The following is a 23,479-nucleotide window of genomic DNA, read 5'->3' as shown; positions in this document are numbered from 1 at the left end:
TGCTTACTTCCTCTCCTCTGCTCCATTAATGGTATGCTTCTGCTGTTCAAGATGTAACACAAATACGTCTCATTCATTCTGACCATTATCCCAGAAAGAAGCCATTGCAGGGATATGCAATGATGGTATAAGGGGTATATTTGAGTCGGTACTGAAGTAGCCAGGCTCCTGTGTTCCAGAGAAAAAAATATTAGATGTGGTTGGAAATATGAGTACATACAGTTTAAATTCATACATACAGAAAAATTCCTGAAACCTAATTTGTGTACCTGCACCATGAAGAGACACAGGACCCTTTATAGGTCATTTATATAACATTCACCTCTCTTTTGTTTGCACAGCTTGGACTTCTCTTAGGCAGGCGCAGTTGTTACCAGATTCAGGTGAGGATTGGCTTCCGGCCATTCCCTGTCCGATGACTTTCTTTGCTTTTCTTGGAGTAGCTTTCTCCAGTCTCTATCCTCCAATCACAAGGAAACTTGAGGAGAGTGAGTAACACAGCTAGGTTCCAGAATCTGGGCTGAGGTTTGTATAGCGTGGTCTTGGTCTCACTGCAGGTGGTGTCTCCTGTCTCACAGTGGGCATCCAGTGATGGCTACATACCTTGTGCATCAGGGGAGAGCTGTATCTGCAGGTTTCCGGTTTGCTATGCCTTGGAAGGATTAGTGAGAGAGACCTGAAAAGCTCCTCACTCTGAAAAGTTAAAAGGGAGAAAAATTCCTGAAACCTAAGTTGTGTGCCCCCACCATGAAGTTGCTCTGCCTCTACTGGAACATAGGATGTGGTGTTGTACGGCCCATGCCCTATGCTTTCGCTGCTGAGATAAATGAAAACACACCTTAAAACTACTGGTGTTGAGTAACCACTTGCAGTGTGGCAAGCTCTGTATGTACAGCGCTTTTTCCTATAGTCTACACAAAAACTGTGGGCGGCTAAGATGATTATTCCCATTCTATAGAAACTAAGACTCTAAGAAGTCATGTCTATACCCGTCTACCGGTCTCAGAAATACCGAAGATTTGGCTTGACCTTGTCTGACCCCCAAACTTTTCAGATTTTATGTCTAAATAGAATAGATGTGTTTAGGGTCTTAGATCACTTTGAGATAACCAAGAGTGTAATATAGATTTATGATCTCTTGTCGAATCAGCCCAAGACATACTTAGGAACCAAGTCAGCAATAGGTTCTGCTACTACGCTCACAGCTAAGTTTTCCCTCCTGGGTGTAAGATCCTAGAACCTTTTAAAATATAAAATTAAATGCCAGAGTCCAGGTGTGTCTTCCGCATTGCCTGAAACCTCAGAACAAATTTTTCTTGGTGCCTGGATGTTGGCTATGGTTTATAATTCTTTGGCTGTAGTAGAGCAAAGAGGAGTCTAAGGGAGTCCATGGGGTTGTGAGAGCCTGAGAGAGGTGAGGGCTTTCCAGCTGCATGTAAACTCAGAGGTGCTGCCTGTGCCTTGGTGCTGTTGTTCTCCCTCTCCTTTCTTGCTGTGAACATTTGCATGCAATAAAGATCTTCAATCCCTCACTGTTACCGCCTTTGACTTCTCCGAGGTACTGTAACAACTGATGGGCGTGAAACCATTTTGGCGACATGAATGGAGAAGGTTATGTGAACTAAACAGGGAATCCAGAAGGCAGCTGCTTCATAGACTTTGAATCCAACCAAGGTTTCTTTTAATGCCAATGGAAAAACCCAGGAAAGAAAATAGATGCAGAATGTGAGCATAGACTCCATCCAGGGCCACAGTCTGGCTCCAGGAAAGATCCTTTTACTTAAAAATCTCTAAAGCCAGAAAACTGTATATTGGGCCTCAGCAGGAGCTAAGAATTGTAATAAAGGGTAAACTCTCCTATTTTCTTTCAGTTTGTGTTTTCAGGGATCTGAATGATGTTTCCCAAGCAGTGAGCAAATCCAAGGGAAACAAAAGTGCTGAAAATGGGCCTTTATATGCAGACTCCAGGCAAACTCCCATCGTCTTGCAGAAAATGCTTTACAGAGGGAAGACCTGGGACAGTTGCCAATAGCACAAATGGCTACAGCCTGGCAGGTCTGGGTGCTGGAGAATTTTCTATGAAAATGTTTTATTCAAGATGCTCCATGAAAGCATTGATGGTGTGATGTCAAGTGAGGATCCAATGAGTGTTATAACTTAAAGACTATTTAGCAAACATTTTGTGAACATTCTGTACCAAGGGTGCATTCAGGAGCCCCTTCCTCCTAGAATATTTACAAAGATATTGTTCGTGGGTTCATTCAGAAACTATTTTATTACTTAGCACCTGCTACTTTCAAGCATTGAGGATGTTGCTGGGGATCCCAAAGTGAACAATGCAGACACTATCACCATCTTCAAAGCATGTGGAGTTGTGGTAGACAGCTTAGCACATGCAGTGATCATTGAAAAAGGGACAGCAGCATCTATACTGTAGGGTAAAATTACCTAAATTTCCTGAATTAAATGACTTCCAAGAAGTATCCTGAAGGACAGACAGGACTCTGTGAAGGCTAGCACAGCCTTGGGAGACCCACACTCAAGAATGTGATTAGGTAGTAGTGAGCTTCCTTAATCCATGAAGCACTTCCCTCGAAAGCAGTGAGCTTGCTTAGTCCTCTTAAAAGCAGGAAGTTCTGAGTTTGGATCTTCTGCATCAATCTAAAGAGCCAGGCATGGTGCCAAGTAGCTGAAACCCCAAGCACAGGGTGGGAAATAAAGATGAGAAGATATGTATAAGCTTGTGCTCCAGATACATAGAACTATGTGATAAAATTCCAGACCAGTGAGAAATCCAATCTCACAGAGAAGGTAGAAGGTATCTGACGACCAACACCAAAGTTTTCCTTTAAGCTCAACATATGTACAATGCAGGCACATACCCATACACATGTTTTCACTCAGACATATTTAAGCATGTGCGCGCGCGCGCGCACACACACACACACACACACACACACACACACACAGAGCAAGGGCTGGACTGATTATGGATTTTCTTAAAAAAGTGACAGATCTTCTTTGTGCATTGGCCAAGAATGAGAGAGAAGGAGAGGTACATCAAAAGGGACTGGAATCTGAAACAGGGGTCAGCATGCTTATATGAGTTCTAGAATAGTACAAAGGTCAAATAAGAGAAGTAGAATAATGAGAAAGAGGAAACTTACTAATCCAAAATCAGGTCAATAGGCTATGGGCTAGCTTTTCTGTAGGTACATAGCCTAGAACCATCAAAGAAGTCTGTCAGGTAGACACATAAAAACTAAACAATGAGCTTCCTCAGTTCCCACTCATTAATTTTGGGCCATCTTTCAGCTCCAAGTGGCCCACAGATAGTCCCTCTTCTCTCCTGTTTGGACCATGTCCTATATCTATATCCAAATAATTTCTTCCTACTGATGTGTCTGTCCGCTAGCCCTGGCTCATCAACACTGAGCTTTTGTTCTCCAGGCAAGGGAACTGTCCTGCCTACCCCCATTGTGTCCAGCAGCAGGTTCCTTCTGGTACGTCACACCTACCTGTGCATAAAAGGTCAAAGAAACCTTCTCTCTCAAGACAACATCAAATTCACCAAGCAGGTGAAAGGTCAGGAAAACATGTTTATTTATTTAACAAATTCCATCCAACTAGAAAGCCTACTACCCAGGTTTATATGGCTGAGCTGCCTTCACTGTGGGAGATCATTAGTGACACCTGTCACTGACCAATGCTAGGATAGTAAGTCAGGCATCATAGAAGTCATTTTCAACCCCAGCCCTTCTCAATGTGGCATTGAATGCCTTCTACTTCGGGGAAGCCTATTTGATTGGAGACATCCTTGACAAACCTAAAAATATAATGGTCTCTGGTACCCTCCTGCCTCCTACTCATAGAAGTCCCCCAGACAGCCTTCTCAGGTGCTCATGTTTCTCCACCCTACTGCTATAGAGCTTAGTCTAAACTATCCTCTTGTCTGGACTGCTGCACTGATCATTTTGTTTCCTTCTTGCCTTCCTCTCTCCAGAATAATCATTTCATTGAGCATACCATTTTCCATACTTAGCTGAAATGATATAGAGGAACAGGGAAGCCAACCTAATCCCTATCTCTGATCCTTAAACAAAAAACTTCATGTTTCTTGTTACTCTGAGATTACTATCCAACCAGCCCCAGCTCTTCACGTACTCCACTTTACTGGGCTCTAACCATGGTCCTTTCTTTGACATCTCAAGCATGCTGTCATCCTTTCTCAATTGGTCTTTGCACGCATTTTTATCTCCCCTTAGGATGACATTATACACCATACCCATCAGCACACACACAAGCACATTTTCAGGCACATATCTGAACTTCAACTGATTAACTATTCATCTAAGTTAATCACACTCTCATGCCTCATTATGGACTCTCAGAGTATCAAGTATATCTCTTTAATTACACTAGTGATAGATGAAGTTGTATAATTATTTCTGCGATTATTTCATTAATATCTACTTCTCCCCCCAGACTAAGCATGATCACATTAGGTTCTCTCTTATGCCCCACTGAATTCTGATTAGCTATCCTAGTTTGGGGCACCAAAACTTATTAAAGGAATTGTGAGTTATAATTTTAACATTTACTTTATGATCTATTAGATTTCATACAAAGATAAAGTGTTAATAAAGGAGAATGTATAAATTTTGAGTTTATGCCCACTCACTTTGGCCTCATGAAGAAACTATCATTAACATTTCTGAAGATAATAGATCAATGCTGCAATTGCTAAATCAAAAGTAGGTAAGATCATAGCATCAATGAAATGTCCTGTCAGTCTGTTTGAATACAGAATAGCATATTAATGCACATCAATTTGTTATAGCTTAGCTTAAAATTTAAACATCATTAAATAATAATGTTTTTCCAATAGTAAAGTAGTAAATACTCCTATTTCACAATTACTACTTATATAAAAGGGGATCAGAAAGGCATGAGTCCATTAAAATTCTTCATTTAAAATATCATGTAATAGATAAGAACTGGAGCCTAATATGTGTGAGGTACATTTCTAAGCATGGAACTGTTGGTGCTAAAGAGAAGAAGCAAAATAAAGACCCACATCAAACTGAATTCCAATTGACACAAACAGATATTTCCTTTTAGAGATAAATAACTATTGTTTGGGGAAGACCTCTACCTTCTTGTAAGACTAATGATTTGAAGGGAGGTATCTTAGACACTGGGCTTTTGATATGTCAATTAATGGCTTCTGGGAGGAACAATATCCTATGTGTAGGATAACTCCATGTAAACTATTTGTAGACATTTATATAATTTGGAATCTGACAAAATAGTAGGGTTTCCATATGGCTTTCCCAAATGTACTCAGAGCTAGTTATCCCTCCCCTCTACTATCTTGTGCCCAACTTTCCAGCTTAAACCCCACATCCACACTTTGTTCCTCTTTCCACCTTTATGTCACATGTTTCTACTCTCCTGCCTCCCTTAAAATATGTCCTTTCCTAAGAGGAGAAATGGAGGGTGGTGGAAAGAGGGTATGGGGGGGGAGGGAGAGTTGGGAGGAAGCAGTGCTTGCTTGGGATGTAGATAGATAGATAAGACAGACAGACAAACAGACAGACAGACATATAGATGATAGATAGTGTCTTAGTTAGGGTTTTAATACTGTGAGGAGATGCCACAACCAAGGCAACTCTTATAAGGACAGCACTTAACTGGGGCAGGCTTGCAGGTTCAGAGGTTCAGTCCATTATCATCAAGGCAGGAGCATGGCAGCATCCAGGTAGGCATGGCACAGGAGTAGCTAGGAATTCTACATCTGAAGGCCTCTAGGAGAAGACTGGCTCCCATGTGGCTAGGAGGAGGGTCTCCACAATGACATACTTCCTCCAACAAGGCCCCACCTGCTCTAACAAGGCTTCCTTATAATGCCACTTCCTAGGCCAAGGATATTCAAACCACCACAAATGGATAAAAGATATTTCCTTTCCTCATCCCCCACATCTCTTCTAATCTTCTGAGTTGTACAAGTGCTCCAAGCTAACTATTGACACCTAAAATATTCCAAGTTAAGATCCACATATGAAGGCACAGCCTTTGTCTCCCTTGTTCTAAATTATCTCACTCTGTATTTCTTTCAGTTCCATCCATTTACCTGCAGATTCCTAGTACCATTTGCCTTCACAGTGAATAGAATTGCACTACACATATGTACCCCATTTTCATTATCTGTACATTTGTTGATGAACAGTTAGGCTATTTCCACTCCCTGGCTATTGTAATTAGAGCTGCAGTGAATATGGACAAGCCTTTACCTCTGTAGAAATATACAAATACTATTGGGTATATATCTCCCAACATTGGTTAGATGGGTCATATCAGATTTATGTATAATTTTGAGGAATATCCGGACTTATTGCTGTAGTGGTTGAATTCCCACCAGCAGTGAGTGTTCCCCTCCCCTACATCTTCCTACCATTTGTCATCCTTTGTTTTCTTGACCTTAGGCATTCTTAATAGCAATTTTGAAAGATAAATATGTAAATGGATACAAAAATAAGTACTAATAAGTACTAAGGGGGAAAATGTGAAGAGGGAGGTGACAAGTGGGCGGGCATCTCAGTATGGATCCACAGAAAGGCCTCCATGAGAAAACGAACTTGAGGTAAAGAAATCAAAAAGTGAGCAGTGCACATTCTTTTTCATTTATTCAATTAGCTAGAGTTGTTTACGAGCTGAATCTTTCAACACTTGAAGTAGCTGTTTTCACCACCCACGTGTCCACAAAGCATTGTTTATGAATAAACAGATCTGTTCACACATTTCTGGAGCTGTGTGGACCACAGAGGGTGCTCCTATGGAATGCTGTTGCTCCCTAAGGCTTTTTTCACTCACTGCAAGCTCTAATCCAAACGCAGAATTCAGACATACCCCACCTCCACCCGCATTAGCGTTCAGGAAGAGGACACCTCATATCAACCCCCGAATGCAGCTACAGCTACTTTTGCCTCCAGCAAAATGGGAAGAGGCTTCCAAGTCACCACTGTGTCTGCTTTAACAACCATCCCAAGACTTGAAAGTTGAGAAGTAAAATTCAGAGCCTTCCCTTTGGTGAGACTCAAGTTCTCCGGGCCATTAGACTATAACAGTTTGAGGTTATTCCAATTGTTTGATTCATCCCAATGTTTCATATTCCGATGCAGGTTTTGCTTGCCCATTCACCATGTATGCACTTACAGAAGCCTGATTTTATGCATGATCATCTGCTTGGACCCTACCTACATCCCCCCAAAAAGAGAGTTCAAATGAGTTCAGTTTACTGAATGTCATATACACAAATTAGCACCTTGTGCTAAGGTAAATGCTGTGAGAAGGAACAGCACAGAAGGGCATGATGTCAGAGGGAATGCGTAACCCCTGTCATAAAAGCAATGAGATTTGTGTTAAAATATGAGAAGAGTGGGACTCCATGTTGCAAACAAGAATACGCTTTGTCAGTGTTATGTGACCTGCTCAGCATTGGGGACACAAGATGAACAACACTGTCTTGTCTTCTCGCCTTACAGGATCTGACAATGTGTGCAGCAGGCCTGGGGAAAGAGCAATAGGTCCATTCTATGTTTAAGCAGACTGTGTGCTTCCAATTTCCAAAACAATTAAAATGTCTACTTTGAAGAATTAGGCTTTGAGAGAATGTTTTTTCAGAAACTTTCTTCTCTGGTAAGGTGAAAGAAAGCTCTAGAAGAGTCTGAAGAGTCTAACAAAGCAAATACTGCCCTGTCTTTGCTATGTGACCATGGGAAGCTATTTTACCTCTCTCGTTTCCTAATCCACAATTAAATATTTCCTCTATACAGTGATGGTGCATTGTACTTGAGATTATGTATGATGTCTCCTAAACCACCTTGGATACCCATAGAGCCATATAAATGATGACTGGTAAGGGTGTATCCCAACCATGCCACGCAGGAATCCTCCCAATCTCTACCTATAACCGGCCCCCCAAAGGATCCAGCTTCTCCCTATGCTTCTCCTATGACTGAAATTATAGTGGCACATTAGATGCTCTCAGCCATTATTTATTGAATGAATGGTTAAATTAATACCATAATTAGTAAAAAAATATTTGAAATCTCATTTCTATTTTGTTTTCAGAAACTCTGCTTGAACATAACACCTATATTTCTTAGCACAATGAGGCTTTTAATCCCTGGGGTACACTCATAGGGACACTCAGTCCTTGTCATAGGACTACCTGGATGCTGCCTTAATTAAGGGGGTTTTCATATATGTGTGAATGACTTTCTGTATTTATGTGCCTCACAAAAGTGCCTTGAGCCCAAAGAGGCCATTATAGAACACTGGAGCTGCTGGACTGGAGATATAGATAGCTTTGAGCTACCATGATGATGCTTGGACTCAAATGCCAGTCCTCTGAAAGAACAACTGGGGTACATAACTGCCGAACCATCTCTATAGTCCTAAGAGTTAGTTTTCAAAGAGCCTTGTGGAGTCCAAGAGATGACTCAGCAATTTAGAATATTTGATGCTCTTGGAGAGGGTCTGGATTGGTTCCCAGGACCCCCATGGTGGCTCATAACTGACTTGTAACTCTACTTTTAAGAGATCCAATGATTTCTTCTGGCCTCCATAGGCACCAGACATACATATATACATATGCAAGCATTCACACATACATACATAAATTAGATAAGTTAATATTTTTAAAAAGGCGTGTAGCCTGGGTGGGAGGACTTAAACCATATTTTGTAGAAAGTGGAACTAGTAGAAAGCATAATATTTGAGGTCACATGATTTGTTTTGAGTACTCTGCTACTCATAGGTGATATCATAGGTGATCCATTTACTAATGCCATCTTTCTGGTCTTTTCTGTGAATGTCAGCCATTATGAACTACATATAGTTTAAGGCATCCTCCATGGCCTTCGTTATGCTTGATATAGAGAGGGCTAGCATCATCTGACTAGCCTCAATATCCCAGACACCTTCAGAGCTTTAAACATTTCGCCTACCTGATGTTACCCTTAGAATCCAACTCAGTGTGTCTGTGAGGGGCAAAGCACATGGCTTTTACAATTTTACAATTGGTTGTAGCCAATTGGCCAGGTGGTCAGAGCACAGAATTCTTGGAAGAGTCTGGTGAGCATGAACCTGGATTTCAGGAATGGAATAGCCTGTTAAGAGTTCCTTGGAAGGATCAAGTACATTTCCTCTGCCTCTTTTCAGGTCTTACAATCCAGGACTATTCTATGCACACAGCAGCATCACCTGCCTGCCCATGCTCTCTGCCACTCTCACCTCATGCAAGCCTTTCCTGTCACTTTAGCACTTAGGCTTCACCCCAAATCCAATGACTAGTGAAGAGGTAAGTCACAAGCAACCTTGCAAACTGACCACAGGGTGTTTGTGTGTGCACACTTGCATGTGTGTGATATGTGCTTGATTTCCATTACCCACTCTTGCCCAGATTGTGTTAAGTGGGTAAACAGCATCATAATTAAATGTCATCTGCCATGCTGAGCACCAGTCCTCCTTAAAGCTATGATTAGCACCTATTCCCATTCAGCAGCAATTGTATGAACGAGGCCATAAGCACCTGAGAAGTTGACAAATAGCATTAGGGAACATGAAAAAGTCATGATGTAGGGGCATTTGCAAAAAAATATACCTCTCAGAATCACCGTAGGACAGCTTTCAAGAGGGGGAGAAGCATCATTATACAGCACTTAGGGTCACTTTATTAATAAAGCTCTTTGTATGCAGGGCAAGGTTAATTAGAGTAGAGAAAAGAGTGCCAGGTCCTTTGCAAATTCTACTTCATTAATTCTCACAGCGACCCCACAAAATAGATGGTGATATTATCTCTGACAAATCATGGATCCAAGGCACGAATCACATAGCTCGTGTAATGCGGCATCTTTACTTCTTGTTGGGAACAGCATGCAATACCTCCTGAGACTCAGAATGCAAAGACCTCCCCATCCTGTAAAAATCCCAGCAGGGAGGAGGAGGAGAAGGATCGCATTCTGGCTATGCAACTTATGCAATTAGTACATTTGGGGAGTGCTTTCTGCAGAGTTGCATTTAGACTCTTGTAATAAGCAGCAATGTTTAAGAGCCATATAGGGGCATGAAAAATAGTGATTGGAATGCATCTGTCCCCGTCTGTAAATCAGAATCCCGACTCTTGTCTGGATTTCACCATACACGGGTGTTTGAGGATTTAGTTTGTATTGCTAGTTAACAGGGGCTTTCTTTTCTCTACAACAGTAATCGTTATGATCATGGATTCCCATCCTATCAGATGCCAGGTCTCCATTTGCGAACTGCATGTGTCTTCACTTCTCATTTTGATAAAGAGTTGATGCCTCCTTGGTAGCCTACACTGGATTTGCCCAACCCTGAGCTGGTCAACAGCTCATCACAGAACTATTGGCTACTGGTAGATCGCAACAGAGGAAAAGTCCTGTTTTGTTTCTATTTGTACCCATGACTGAGTGTCAATGAATAGCTCCAAACCCATAGCCCTGGATAAACTTAGTGGGACACAAACAGAACAAAACAAAAGACATGAATTTGATGAAAGGTCATGTAGGGAAACTTAGGGGCAGATAGGGATAAACGGAGGTCAAAGAAGAGTTGGATGATCATAACCAGAGCATTGTATAAATGTGTAAAATGGTCAAGGAATGCACTGAATGAAAACATATGTTTAAAAAGGAATTGGTGCTTCATGAGCTGGCTTCCCTACTGCGTTTCCATGGTTTCATACCTGCAGCAGGTTCCTCCCATCAGCCAGACTTGGAATTCACGCATCTCAGTGAGACCCTCTTTCCCTCTGCCAGTCCCGTGAATCTTTGTGTCTATCACAACTTCCCACCACAAGCATTGTGGGAGCTTCCTCCACTGAACCCCCTGCCTCTTTCCTTGGTTACACACACAGTTCTTCCCCCAAACGAGTCACAGAAGTATTTTAACTTGTGAGTACGTTCAAGTCACTGTCCCTTTTTAGTACCACTGAGCTCCTTCTAGTTATCATCGGAATTAAATATAAGCATCTGGTGCTGTAAGAGTTGGCTAAATGTCTTTTCTTGTTGTTTGTTAAAACCCCCTCCTTTGGTTTACCACCCTTCATTCACACCCTCCCTTAATTAAATGGAAGGGCATGCACATTGACTATCATTTCAAGGAGGGATAGCTCAGGAATGGCATGTGCATTAACTATTTATAATTTCTAGGAGGAATGGCTCATCATAAATACTAGGTTTCACATCATTCCAAGGAAAGGTCATTTATTGCCCTTGATTTGAATCACACCATCAGCCACCTCATTCATTGATAACCTTCTGTTCTTCCATATGACTCTTCGCAACTCATCAATGTGTATCAGTGTCTCCAGGAACGGGATAGGTGATATCTTTTCCATTTTTATTAGAAGACTGTAAATGTCACTTCAGTAGGTGTCGCACCCATTACTACTCAACAGACACTTAGTGGTCATGGAATGCTACAAAACTAGCAACTCTTCCAGCAATCTAAGAGGTTTGGGGCTTCTACACCTCTACTCCCAACCCACATCCATCTCACAGTTCAGCCTAACGAGCTGCCCTTTTTCCTTCTCCTAGGAGCGGCTTGTGCTGTCTGTGCTCCCCAGGTTTGTCGTCCTGGAAATGATCAATGACATGACCAACGTGGAGGACGAGCACCTGCAGCATCAGTTCCACCGCATCTACATCCATCGCTACGAGAACGTCAGGTGAGGACCTGGACACCCTGGCCTCCACAGAACCAGGAATGCACGTGTGCCTGTCCCTCTCCTCTCACTGTCTCACTGCTCTGAGTGCCAGATGTGGTATAGTCCTTTGTCTACCCGATTAACGAATTAAAGAATGATAATTCATCAGAGGCATCTACATTTCCAGTTTGAGGTTGGAGAAGAATGTTGGAGATTTTGATTATTTTTGCTGGCTGATTTATTTCAAGGATCCTTTAAAGTTAATTTGCTATATGTTAAGTTCAAAAGCCTTTTAGAAGATCATAAAAAAAGTTCATTCTAAAACACTACCTGGGGGCATGAGTTATAATTACATAATCCCCTCCACATGTCTCTCACACAATGTGTGAAATCAACACAAAGATGCAGCTCTTTTTCCATTATAAACATATTTTTGTAAGCAACCATACACACATACATTCATGGATTCACCCACTGGGTTATCTGTTTACTCTTCCAAATACTCATCCATTTATTCCCTTACCCAGCTATCTAACCATCCACCTGCCCATATAGTCAGCCGTCTATCAGTCCACCTGGCTGTTAGTACCCTTTTCATGCTCAGCATGATACTATGTGTGGCAGATACTGAAATGAGAGAGTTACCTCCATTGTAATGAAGAGCTTAATTTAGTTCTTAATTTTGACTTTCCCTTGTATACGGCCTTGAATAATTCATTTAGTTCAATTTCACTATCTGTCTGTGAAACAGATGATTTAGCAGCTATCTTGCAGGGTTTTCTAGATTACATGAATGAAGATACATATATAAAACATAGGTTTAAAAATCCAGTTTAGTACAAGGCATAGTATAGATTATTCCAGACATGCTTCCTAGTTATCAGTCCTGGGTGAATTAAAAATATGCTTAGATGCTACATGGCAGCTCCCAGAATATTTGGGGTAGGGTAGCAAAGCAGATTTGGGGGATGGGCTGGAATAAAGAAAGGCCACAAAGACAGAAAAGTAACTCAAAAATCACATGAGTACAATAGACTACAGAGAAACCACTGCAATGGTCTCTGCTTAGACTACTTCTGTGGAAAAAAAAAACATGGTCCTGACACACAGGGTACAATTTCTCAGCAGATGTGGAATGTTGCTGCCTCTGCTTCATTAAAGTTAAAGCCTGAGGCAAATATATACGATTGGCTAAGCCTAGTCATTTTCTAGAAAAGCCAGAAAAGCTAGCACCTACCTGACATCTTCAGCTTGCATAATAGAATTGCATTTCCCTCCTACCAAATATTATAAGGCAAGATTTCCAAGCATTGGATAGATATCTTTGTATTGATGTGCTCCCAAAATGAAACACACACACACACACACACACACACACACACACACACACACACACACTCACATTCTCTTTCTTCTCAGTTTAACAAGCTTGGCAAGCAATAGCACTACCTAGTAGCAGCCATGTGTACTATGTGCCTGCATTGAGGACACACATTTTGGTGCACTGTCCTGCAGAGAGGCATGATTCTGGCAGGCCCTTAGCAGTGATAACAGCCACCAAGATTTACATACACTGGAGTTTGCCAAGCAGAAATTTGTAAAAAGCAACACCCACACAGAACTTTGTCTCTCAAAAAAAGAAAAATAGGAGCCCGTCAATACTGCCTCTAGATCACAGTATCTATTACCCAACACAGTGGGGAGTTGTATTATCAAGTGTGCAAAGGATTATAATTGATGATGTATTTTTAGGAGACAAATCAGTATCAAGGGAGTAGAGGATAGGGTAGGGTGTAGAGAAGCTTGTCTAGAACAGATGGTTCCTTTCAGACCCTTAGTTGACAAGGGTCAGCCAAATTTAAAAAGCGGAAACACAAAGTCTGTACAAAGGGTCTGTTCTAGCTAAGGATGAGCTTCAGGATGTGCATATGAAAACTGGTTTCCCACTGTATTTCCATGGTGGCAAAGTAGCTAGACAATCAAAGCAGGTCCAGGAAGAGCAGAAATTGATAGATATTAGAAAATAATAATAAGCAAATAAGTAAATGTTTTATGGCTAAAGTGTGTTTTATGGATTACGGTGTGTGTGTGTGTGTGTGTGTATGTATAGCCACATGCATGCACACACACACACACACACACACACACACACACACACACACACACACACACACACCATGATGGGGGTTGGGAGAGCCTTCTCACAGAGGTTGCTTTTAAAAGTCTACTTGTCAGTCTAGTATCCAAATGAGAATGGCTGCTACCACTGCTAAAGGCTTGTGTCAGAGCTGTCTCTGCACGACAGTGGACTGGAATGTGTGCCCTCAGTGCCAGGAACAGAACATTCACAGGTGCGGCTAAGAGTTAATATATATAATAGAATGCATAACATATGAAAGGGCCTATCACAGTGAAGAAAAAGAGAAGTGAAAAACGACCTTTAAAAAGAAAAAGGATAAAATAACCCTGCACGTGTATGGCATTCTACTCTGGCTCCAAAGTTCATTGAATGCACTTGGCCTCCATTCTACATTAATCATTTTTCTTCCACTCTGTGGTCCACGAGAGCTCTATCCCACCAGTTTATTCAACAGATCTTTTGATGGGGTCTCTTTTCCAGGAGTTCACACCATATCAATGAGCACGTGGCCTCCTGCTCTGTGCTCTCCATGCCCCTGGGTCAGAGAAGCAGTTTCTAAGAAGGAATTTTGTGAGCACCATAGTCCCTAAGGACTTGCTCCTCTCCAAGAGGAGCAGTGGTAAGGTGCCTGCAGCCATGGGCTCCTGGTGCCAGGAGGATGAAGTTCGCTGGTGGCAGAGGGGGCTCTCCCACCTGCCTGTTGGGAGGCCACTGGATGCTAAAATAAGACCAGAAAGAAGGGAAGCAGAGGAGGATCTTCCTTAGCCAGTGTCTGCGAACAAAGCCAGACCGGCTGCTCCGCCCCCTCCCCAACCCCCGAAGCCGCCTGCAGTGGCATTAGGAGCATTTTTGAAATTATTTCTAATCCTGTCGTCCTCTTCATAGCAACCTGCTTCATTTGTTCTCTCTTCCTTACTGTTGCTTTGCTTCTTCAATAGCTGCTGACTAAAATTTATCTCCTGAACATCTCCAAGTCTCACCATGGGTTGTATGACTACTGCCTCCTACTGGTGGTAAAGGGTGCAGTTATACCTGGTGGGAGATTCTGAGTTTGTCCAGAGTAAAGAAACCTTTTGACCTTCAGTCCAGCACGTGGCTAAAACAGAATGACAAATGGCGGGCTGCTTCTGTCAATCACCAATCCCTTATTGCACCCAGTGACTGAAGCAGGAGCCTCTATGTCATCAGTTTACGTGGTTACTCACTCAAGGCCCTTCCTGGAGTAGATATGTGACGGGGGTCCATGACGGATCTAAGGTTCTCCGGTGAGAACAATGCACACTCTGGGAAAGGAGGACTTCATTTTGAGTACTTGTACCGATTTGATTCAGAAAGCAGGTGATGAAGCCAACTATGTTCTTAGCAGGGAGAATCCAGAGGTGACTCTTGTCTTGTTTTATAACCCACTGAGCCGTGTGTCAATGTGTTCTTGTTAAGTGTCATGGAGTGAGGGGAGCACAGAAAATGGTAAGACATTGGAGATGGGTCTGACTGTTTACATCACATGGAGATGCCCCTATAAGTGTTCATTAGTATCATACGAGTGATGTCACGGAGAGCATGTACGATTTTAATAGAAAGGACCAGTCACAGAGTATGCAAAGCCACGGGGCATAAGACATTCCTGGACATTTCCCAAAAAGTGAAGTACATGCAAATATCAAATATGATGTCCTGTTTAGCATTCATCTCTATGTTCTGAGGTCCTAAAACGGCAAGGCAAGATGAGTGGGGAACTGACTTTTGATGACAGTACCAGCTCTGTTACATGTCACCAGTATGGAGACAGCAGTGCTGGTCCCACCGGGGAGCTGGGCAGATAGATCATGACAGTGGCCAGGCAGTGCCTGCTTACAGAAAGCTTTAGAGGACTCTGCCCATTCCTTGTTCAAAGCCATAAGCATAGATTAAGACTTCATATCACTGAAAGCCTTACAAATATGAGTGTGGGTAGCTAATCGTTCTGCCAAGGCCTCAGCATTGCCACCTTAGCTCATTATTTTTGGGAGAAAACTAGTTCTAGTTGTTTGGCAGGTAGAATGCACTCAGAGAGTGCTCGGGAATGAAGAGGTTCTGTGCTCTTTTTCCACCCGAGCCTGTATTGTTCTGGGTCAGTAATACCTGCATTACTGTGCTTTGTGAAACACAGAGATAAATCATAAAGTATCATCACAAATGCGTCTCCTAACTCTTGAGGGTGCTTTACAACACAGGACGAAGAGGGCACCAATTTCAGCTGTCCTTTTATCCTTCCTGATTTCTAAGTTGACCTTTTTATTAAGCCCTGAGAGGTTTCTCTTATCACCCATGGCAAAGAGCTACAGACATGGTTGAGTTATTTGAATGAAGTTTGTGTCTATCCCAGAATGGATGAAAATATTAATCCATCTTTCCTCACCCTCTCCTTCCCCATTGTTTAGTATTCTTTTTGCAGATGTCAAAGGATTTACCAACCTCTCTACGACCTTGTCTGCTCAGGAGCTTGTCAGGATGCTCAACGAGCTCTTTGCCAGATTTGACCGGCTGGCCCATGTGAGTTGCATTTAATTCCATCCTAGTCCTTGCAGAAGTGAGGGCCTGCATGTGGAATTAGGGAGGAAAGGATTCAGCCTTCACTGTCAAGGCCATTACCATTCTGCATCCTGTCCCCATGCATGGACTCCTGACCCTCTCACACCCTGGAGACCAATATTGCTTATTTATCAATCTCGGGTGGCGGTGGTGGGGTTCTCAGATTGATTTTTCCCATGAAAGACAGCTGGTTACGTTACAATCAACCTGGTCTTTTCTGTCTGCTTTCTACTCTCCTTTCAGTAGGCCAGGTGCCATCCAGCTGCAGGCTCAGAGCTGGTACCCAGGGCTGCCTCCCTGCAGTTTCCTAGCAAGCTCCAGCCATCTGCAGTGAATTAGCCTGTTCTCAAAAACCAGTGATGTGCTGGACATCCCCATCACGGTTTTGTTTGACCTACCTTGAGAGCTGCATTTTAGCCAATAAAACAATACCTTCATTTTCCAGTCACCTTAATCACAGCTAAGTCAGAAAATAGAGGCAAGGAGGTGGGCAACTACTATCAAAACACAGTCCTGTATCCCTAGATTTACTCAAGTGACAGCGAAATACATAGTAACCCCGCACTGAAGAGTGGTCTTGAGTTCAAATAGGAGTAATGCAAGTCGTGGTCAGCTTTGTGAAGTGTCCACAGCACTACTGATTTCTTGAGCCATAGTGGGAATTAAGTAACAGTGTGCCAAGCAGAAATTCACTGGTCAAATTCCACATTTAAGACTGTCACCTACCCAGGGAGGTCTTGTCATAGCTGCATCTCAGTAGCCATTAAGTACTGTCATGCCCCTACATGTTGGGTGCAGGAGAATGATGAATGCCTATCTCTTGTCTTAAAGATAAGTTTACTTGGGAATATTAGGGTTATTAGTGAGTGTACAGAGTCTTGTCAACTCGGGAATGCTCTGAAACCACAAAGGCAGAATGTAACCTTTTTATCAGAGACTATTTCCTAAAGATAGTGACTCCGAAGCTAATTCTCAGAGTAAAATAAACAAATGTGATTGACGTAATGCTGTTGAGCAGTGAAAAGAATAATACAGCCATAATGAAGGTCACATATAGTATGTCCTGAGAAAGATGGTAGATGTAAGAAGTGGAGACCAGGGAACCTATAAGCCATTCTATAAAAGGCAAATGACAGAGACAAAAAGCAGATGTGGAGATACAAGGAACACTGGGATGTGGTGGAGAGGTTTCTAGCAAAAAAACTTTCCCAGGAGGGAAAATCAGGGAGGGACATGGTGGTTGTTCATGGTGGTTGCATGAATGCACACATTTGCCTAAAGGGAAAGCCTTATACATGATTAAGAGGCCAATTAGCAAAGTAAAGAAATTACAGTAAGGGATAGCACAAGGTAGGAGAAAGGGGGAAAGAGGAACCTAAGCTCTAAGTGGATGCTACTGGACAGCTGGTAGATAGGAAACTGAAGTCTCCTAGGAAGAGGGCTGAATTTACCTAATACCTGGCATTTAGGGAGAAATATACACATATAACCATTGAACCAGTGATAGTGTAAGTTACAAATTCTTTTGCTCTTTTCTAATATGGTTCATAATATTATTTTTCTCAAAGACAAAAAGAATAAAGATGGCCTCCAGTAAGAATTAAAAGATTCATTCCCATTTCCAACACACACACACACACACACACACACACACACACACAGAGAGAGAGAGAGAGAGAGAGAGAGAGAGAGAGAAACAGGTTTACTTAATCTAACTTATTCAACCATTTATTATTTGCTATATCTGGGCGCAATACAAAACTAAGGAAAGAGCAAACGGAGGCCTTTCCCCAGGAATCCCCCAGTCCAGCAAGAGGAAAAGGGTGAATCTATCACATTGTAGCCATGTGCTTCAGACAATGATAAACAGGAGCCTCATGGTAAGCAAAGGAAAAGAATAACAAGATTGGAGATGGGCTAGTGACCTAGCAGCAACCTGAAATGAGGGCTCCAGAGTAGGCAAGAGCTTTTAGGATGAGACACTGGAAAGTAGACTGCTTGCTTGGAAAGGTCTGGGAGGCATGAGGCTGCAGGAGCATAGCTGGTATCAGAGAGGCCAGTCAGGAGTGAACTTCAAGAATAAAGGAGGAACAGGATTTGAGGGAACAGTGCAGCATTTAAAGAAGTGTGAGCTTTGTTTCAAAGCCTTGGCATCTTACCAAAGTGATTTTATATGTAGTGGAGGAGAGGAAGCAAAGAGGGGATATACAGCTAACCAGTTACCCAAGGGTGAAGGAAGCCATTCCAAAACATACATCATCTGATTCAATGATTCTTTTAAAAACTGGGGAAGATGGCTCAGTTGATAAAGTGCTCACCATATAGGCATAAGGACCTGAATTTCGTCCCAAATACTCACATTAAAAAGTTAGGAACAATAGTGTGCAATTATAATCCAAGAACTGAGGAAACAGGCAGGTGGCTCATTGGAGATTTTTGGCCAGCCTCCCTGAGTTGTCATGTGTATGTGTGTGTGCATGTGTGCATGTGTGTACAAGTGAGCAAACTAAGGAAGGCATTCAAGATTGACCTATGGCTTCCACATGCATTCACATGCTCAAACATCAACACACACACACACACACACACACACACACACACACACACACTAAAGCATGCAAATGAGTATCATGGAGTGAACTTAGCAATTTTGGTATGAATATTAAACACTCATAAAGTACTAGTGCTGAGTGCTTTCCCTGGTGAGAGAAACTTTTTTCCTCAGATTATATCATGGTGTTCTCACAACTAACCTGCAAGGCAGACCTGGTTGTTTTTACCTTATTCACAGAGTAACCAAGGGTCAAAAAAGTAAACTATCCAGAACTATTCACAGGGTGAAAATTTATGAACCCAGACCAACGGAGGCTCCTCACTACTAACCTCAGACATATAAGGGAAAAGAGTACCGGACTCTAAGGTATCTCTGTTCATGCAGGATACCTTGAAGCGCAAGGTGCTGGTACAGGTTTGGTTTGGATGCTCCTTGATAGATTATCATTTCCTGAGTCTCATTTCTTACCAAAATCGAAAAGGATAAATTAAATAATACATGTGAGGTCCATTAAAAATAAATGCTCACATTCATGATCCGTAACTTCCAATCTTTCATGTTTCCCCTTCCCACGCCTCAGCCTCAAGAGCTGAAACACCTTGCCTGGAGAGTTCCACAAACTCTGATAGTGAAAATGGTTTCACTTGCTTTGAAATGAGGAAACTCCCCTTTGACTCTGTCCACCACCTCAAGCAAGTCCCAAACCGCAAGCTCAGCTGAGTTCTGAGCTCTGCTGTTATGTAAGAGGGAATTGTGCTAGCATTTATTTTATGTCTTCTGTCTATTTTGTGGACTTTGATAAGACTCTGGTTGCCTACTATTAGAATTTCCTGAGGATTTACACAGAGACATCAGAGAGAAACCACAGAACATTTTACACTGCCCCATTGTTTCACTGCCCCGAAATTGAGATGCAAAGATTCCATTCAAGTTGCCCATGAAATTCAGTTCCATTTAGTGTTCTTTCTACAGTGTCCTTGGGGTGGGTTGCTCAGCTTAGAGTGTTTGGACCACCGATAAAACTATTGTCTGATCTTTTAAAACAACATGCCCCTTATCTAACTTTTCAACAGAAGAAAAATAAATATGAGTATGCACACACTACTCTGTGAATGAGGTGAAAACATCTGAAAAAAGGATATTATATTGTGATACCAATGATATCATTAAAACCTTAAAAAATTAAGAAGGAGAGCAACATCAATATTTAACAATAAGAAACAACACCATGGAGAGCTGATCGATCAATTTCTAATGAACTGACATAGAAAGATATAGGGACAATCAAGTTTGATACCTCCAAACATAGTGTGATAAATTTATGGCTAAAGATGGTAAATCCCAGAGCATATGTGTACTATGCACCTGCCCTTTAAGGGGAGCTTGGAGAGGAGACTGAGGTCCCAAGGTAATGGAAAATGGGTGTCCACCGTCACTTTAAACTTTTCTAAAGTTTACATTGTACTAGAACTTCATGTTCCCATATCACTTCTCTGATTCTAATGAAATAAAATTAGACAAAATAATTTAAGTTTGTTATGATTTTAAGATTTATTTTTAAAGGATTTAGTGTTGAGAATCTTTTCACTTGGTACTTTTTTCCTATAACTAAATAAACACTTGTTTTTGGTAAAACAGAAACATCAAATGTATAATAGCAGTTTCTACTTCTGTAATTTTAGCTCCTTCTAAAATGTATAGCTATCTTCATTCAAGGTGTACTCCCCAACTTCATCTCCTATCCACATATGTAAGTTAATCAACTCTTTTCAAGATTTTTATGATATTAAACATATCGAGATGGGAAGAAAAGATTTTAAGACTGACTTTAGATGGAAGATGGTCCTTTTCCTACTTTATTCTTTAAATATCTTTTCTAAAACAGTCTGGCTTCTCTAGCATGAATTTTCAAAGCAGTGTCTGATAGAATTTACTTGGAACATTCTATTTAGTCATCTGACAGCTCATCAAACATGATAAGAAAAATGTGTCTGAAAACTGACGGAACTTGGCAGATAAGGAGCTAGTCCTTGCATATATATATATGCACATTTTCCTGTACATACATATGTATCAAATATATAGTATATACTATATATTTTATTTTGTATATGAAATGTTTTGTATACTATGTGCATGTATATACACAAATAGTTGATAGGTAAAAAATACATAGATTATAGATAGATAGATAGATAGATAGATAGATAGATAGATAGATAGATAGACAGACAGACAGACAGACAGATAAATGACTTATTCCCATTTCCTTAGAGCCTATAGATTTTCAGGAAAGTTGCGACCTTTAACTTATGTTTACAAGAAAAATGGGCATTGTTCAGTGTCTTCCCCAAAAGAGTAGTAAATCATTTTATGCGATCTCTTTTTCAGAATATATTTTTATCAGGAGAGCTGCTATTCTGCACTGTCCTGTAATTCTTGAAATTTAAGAGAGGTCATTTCTTGAGCTCCTGAGTCATACAGATATGAGCTTGAGATCCCCATCTTCCTACTTCTTATTGCCGGTGTGGGCTTCGCCTCCAGAAGCCTGAAGATTACCTGTATGAGTCACAGCCCAGAGGTATATGAAAGGATGGCATAAGATGAATAGGAAGACCGTAATGTACCTTTGCTGGGCAGTGCATGTTTGTGCAAAGGGGCTCATCCTTTCCTTACTTAGACTTTTCCAAACCATTTTGACTTCAGTGTCAGTGGGAATATCCCAGACTTGGAGTCACTGAGTAGTACACCTGTAGTGCTGAAGACTGTGCCAGCTTATCTGTGGCCTAGGGGCTTGTCTGTATGTTTCATCCTGTGCCTTTCCTGTCTATAAAGCAGAGGTGACAGCTATTCATCCTGTATGTGTGAGGCCCAAAGTGAATGATAAGAAGCAGTATGTTGGCTATCCCCAAGCATCAGCTGTCATTAACACTGCTAAGGGATGGCCATGTGTCCTCTGTTATGCATTAAGGACAAGATAGATTCTTTTGACCTTGTCATATATAGAGAACTAAAACTCACTTATCAGTGTTTCCAGGATGTTATGTGAAATAATGAAGCTAGCAAACCTGTCATACAGATAAAACGGAATCTTAGACCAAAGTATTTCCTGTCCAATCTCTTTCTTTTCAGCCTTCACTGTAGCCAGGAGGGAGGCAACCTCTGCATCTGAGGCTGTTAGCGCTAGATTTTCACCAGCCCAAGTCACATACACTCTTCCCTCCCCCAAGTGATTGTTCATGCCTAGAACCAACAGTCCCTGCCTTCTTTCAGCCTCAGTGTTCTGCAAATCAAAGAAAGGAACCATTATAGGCGCAGATCAAGAATGAATATATATATATATATATATATATATATATATTCAGAAGACTAAAGTGATGTATCTCTTCCACTCCTTATCTCCTGGTTAAATTTATGTTCTATAAATTAACATGGAGAGAGAGAGAGAGAGAGAGAGAGAGAGAGAGAGAGAGAGAGAGAGAGAGAGAGAATGAAAACACACAGTAGAAGGTAGAAGTTTATTCTGTTGTAAAGAATAGTAAAATCATGACATTTGGAAAAGAAAGATGGATGATACTGGAGATCATTATGTTAACCAAAACAAACCAGGATCATAAAACAAATACTGTGTCTCATGTAAAAAGCCTAGACTTTCAGAAAAAATTTAGCTCAAGGGCATGAGAGTAGAAAAAAGAGTAGTCACCAAGATAAGAACAGCATTGTGTGACTCCTGTCATGCTGAAATCATTTAGGTGTTTTCTTTAAGAGTAAATCTTTCTAGTTTTTAAGTCTTGAAATATTTGCTCTTTCAGGGGAATAGGGCTAGTAGAGAATCTCCTTCTCCTCCTCCTCCTCTTTTTTCCTTTGGCTTTTTGAGGTATTGTCTAATTTGTCCCATGCTATTCTTAAATTCAGTATGCAATCAAAGCTGACCTGAATTCCTGACTTTCCTTCTTCCACCTCCTGAGTGCAAGAATTACAGGTTTTGGATGCCATAACTAGATGAGAGCATTTCCATTGGTCTTTTCAGGGGTTTGCTAAAAAAATGTTTCTGTTTTTCGTTCTTGGGTGCATTTTTGACAATTTTGTTTTATGAGAAGGTCCCAAGCTGATAGAATTTTTACTATTGTTTTTAAAACTTGACAAAATTTAAAAGTAGTTCCTTGATGGATTTTGCAAAATAAATAAATAAATAAATAAATAAATAAAATAAAATAAAACAAAAGTACCCTATGACAATATCCTGAGCCTTTTGGTATTTTTAATAATGGTCCTGTGGGCTCATAATCCTAGACACTAACACTAGTGGGCAAGATAATCTAGCTGCTGTACTCTAGAGATTCTAGGAGAAACAGAAAGACCCCCAGTTCCTTCTATCTGATCAGACTTAATCAATAGCTCTCTTATAAAAGTAATAACTTGGTTATTATTAGTCAATAGACAGGAACCTCAAGCTCCTAAAAACCATCTAGGAGTCGGG

The 23,479-nt window shown here is 41.3% G+C and overlaps 1 protein-coding gene across 3 annotated transcripts in view; it reads left to right on the top strand.

Moving 5' to 3' along the window:
* Window positions 1-23,479, top strand: part of Adcy8 (adenylate cyclase 8) — a 212,190-nt gene that overhangs the window by 80,896 nt on the left and 107,815 nt on the right. For all 3 annotated transcript variants that reach the window (XM_032916091.1, XM_032916083.1, XM_032916099.1), the window contains exons 3-4: window positions 11,625-11,755; window positions 16,295-16,406. In XM_032916091.1, coding sequence (XP_032771982.1) covers window positions 11,625-11,755; window positions 16,295-16,406 — 243 coding nt within the window. The remainder of the gene's footprint in view (window positions 1-11,624; window positions 11,756-16,294; window positions 16,407-23,479) is intronic.

The sequence above is a fragment of the Rattus rattus genome, chromosome 1 (genome assembly GCF_011064425.1).
Source record: "Rattus rattus isolate New Zealand chromosome 1, Rrattus_CSIRO_v1, whole genome shotgun sequence".
Lineage (NCBI taxonomy): Eukaryota > Metazoa > Chordata > Mammalia > Rodentia > Muridae > Rattus > Rattus rattus.
Note: the sequence above shows the minus strand (reverse complement) of the source record. Positions and strands in the feature narration are given on the sequence as shown.